At 38.7% G+C, this 2,086-nt stretch overlaps 1 protein-coding gene across 1 annotated transcript; it reads right to left on the bottom strand.

The window, feature by feature from the left end:
* Positions 1–367: 367 nt before the first annotated feature.
* On the bottom strand, positions 368–1,400 carry LOC149460372 (olfactory receptor 5V1-like). Its single transcript, XM_089679777.1, has one exon. The coding sequence runs from the start codon at positions 1,371–1,373 to the stop codon at positions 429–431; it is 945 nt and encodes a 314-aa protein (XP_089535903.1). The 5' UTR covers positions 1,374–1,400; the 3' UTR covers positions 368–428.
* Between the last annotated feature and the right edge of the window lie 686 nt (positions 1,401–2,086).

Genomic DNA, 2,086 nt, shown 5'->3' on the forward strand with positions numbered 1-2,086 from the left:
ATTATTTTACTGAAAGAGTAGTTGATACTTGGAATAAACTTCTAGTAGAGGTAGTGAGCCAGTCAACAGTAAATAGCTTCAAACATGCTTGGGACAAACATAGATCTATACTCAGACAAAAAAGTTAAACACACACACACACACACACACAAAAACAAAAAACACAAAAAATCCCAAAACAAAACGAAAACACACACACACAAAAAGGGTAGACTCAATGGACCACTTTTGATGCCGTCACTATGTTTATATATATATATATTTATTTTTTTCAGAAGAAAATAAGTCAATGAGTAATAGTTGGTACAATATAAATCAATGAACAATAGTTTGTACAATACAAGTTTAATTTGGAAAGTTACTTTAGAAGAAAATGAAAACAATGTGTAACTTTTTGTACAATATAATACAAATGTATATGTTATATGCTAACAATAAAAAGTTTTCATTTTACTTATTGCTGCCTTCAGAGCTTTATGAATCTCCTGATTCCTTAAAGTGTAAATGATGGGGTTGATCATCGGCGTCACTGAAAAGTATGTGAAGGACAATCCTTTGTAGACATTGAGATATTGATCACTCCTCGGCACCCCGTATAAGCAGAAAAGCGCAGTGTAATATATAGTCACTACAAGGAGGTGTGAGCTGCAGGTAGAGAAGGCTTTCTTCCTTCCCTCCGACGTCTGTATCCTGAGGATTGTGAATATAATAAAGACGTAGGACAGAACAATCAATAGGAACGGTAAAATAGTTAATGTAATGCTGACTGTCAAGCCAAGTACAACAGCAGGCATTATGTTTGAGCATGCAAGGGAAACATAAGGGGTGAAGTCACAGTAAAAATGATCGATGGTCAGAGCACCACAAAATTCAAGATTTATTACATTGTAAAATTGACCCGAAATTATTGCAACTGAAACGAGCCAAATCAAGGCTACTAAATAGAAGCAGAGTCTATTGTGTATGAGAACGGAGTACCTGAGAGGTTTACAAATGGCCAAATATCGGTCATATGACATCAGAGTGAGCAGCAAGGTCTCAACGATTGTTATGGCTCCAGATACACTTAACTGGACAGAACATCCAAGATGGGAGATGGTGGGTCTCCCTGAGAGCATGTGGTGCAATATCAGGGGCACCAGATCCGTCGTATAAAGAAATTCACAGAGGAGCAAATTTCCGATCAGGATGTACATGGGACAGTTGAGACAAGGACTTATATATACCAAAAATATAATAAGAAGGTTCTCAATACAAGTCACCGTGTAAATGATCAGTAAGAGAAGGAAGAGAGGGATTCTGTAGTCAATGAGATTCTCGAATCCAACAATCAGGACTTCAGCATTCAGTGTTTGATTTTTTTGGTGTGCCATCTGTGAAAGGAATTGAATGACTGTTATTAGGCTGTAACTTTTTAAGTGACTATTGTGTACTTTCAAGCCCAACAGGGGGTGTGTGGGACCTCTGCGGAGAGACCCCTGCTTTTAGCCATAGAGAGAGGTTCCTTCTCTTCACACTGGCATGAGCCAGGCTTTTCTGCTCTCAATGTAGGGCTTGTTTTCACTTGCTTTAAAAAGTGGCATTTGACACACTTTTTTTTTAAAGTGCATTGAATGTCAATCAAAGCACTTCTCACTAAATAAAATGGTTACCTTACAGGCCTGTTTACACTGTTGCATTTGCTTTGCTTCACTTCAAAAATTATACCCCATGTTACTTTATTGGTGCTTCAAAGCACTTCCAAAGCCTTCACAGAAGTCCATTATAATGCTTGATAACAGCACCTGCAGCAGTTGAGGGGCATTTATTCAGTTAGCTTTGCTTTGTTTTGGAGGTATTGCAGGTAAAAGATATCCCAGGATGCACTGGGAAGCTAAATATTGAACCAGAGAGACATCACCAGCAGTCACTTCCTGTTCATGTGTACTGGATTTCTGGGAATGTCTGGTGCAGATGTCACATCTGGTGTGAAGCATGGATCTGCAGGAAGGTGAGCAGGGTCGATACCAGAGCAGAGCAACTAGCAGATGGCACATGTAATGCAAAATGTGTGTAGTGACTTTTGGGGGACTGCTTATTAAAAATA

This window comes from Staurois parvus, unplaced genomic scaffold (assembly GCF_062004578.1).
Source record: "Staurois parvus isolate SC_StPar_1 unplaced genomic scaffold, SC_StPar_1.0 ptg000231l, whole genome shotgun sequence".
In the NCBI taxonomy this organism is placed as follows: Eukaryota; Metazoa; Chordata; class Amphibia; order Anura; family Ranidae; genus Staurois; species Staurois parvus.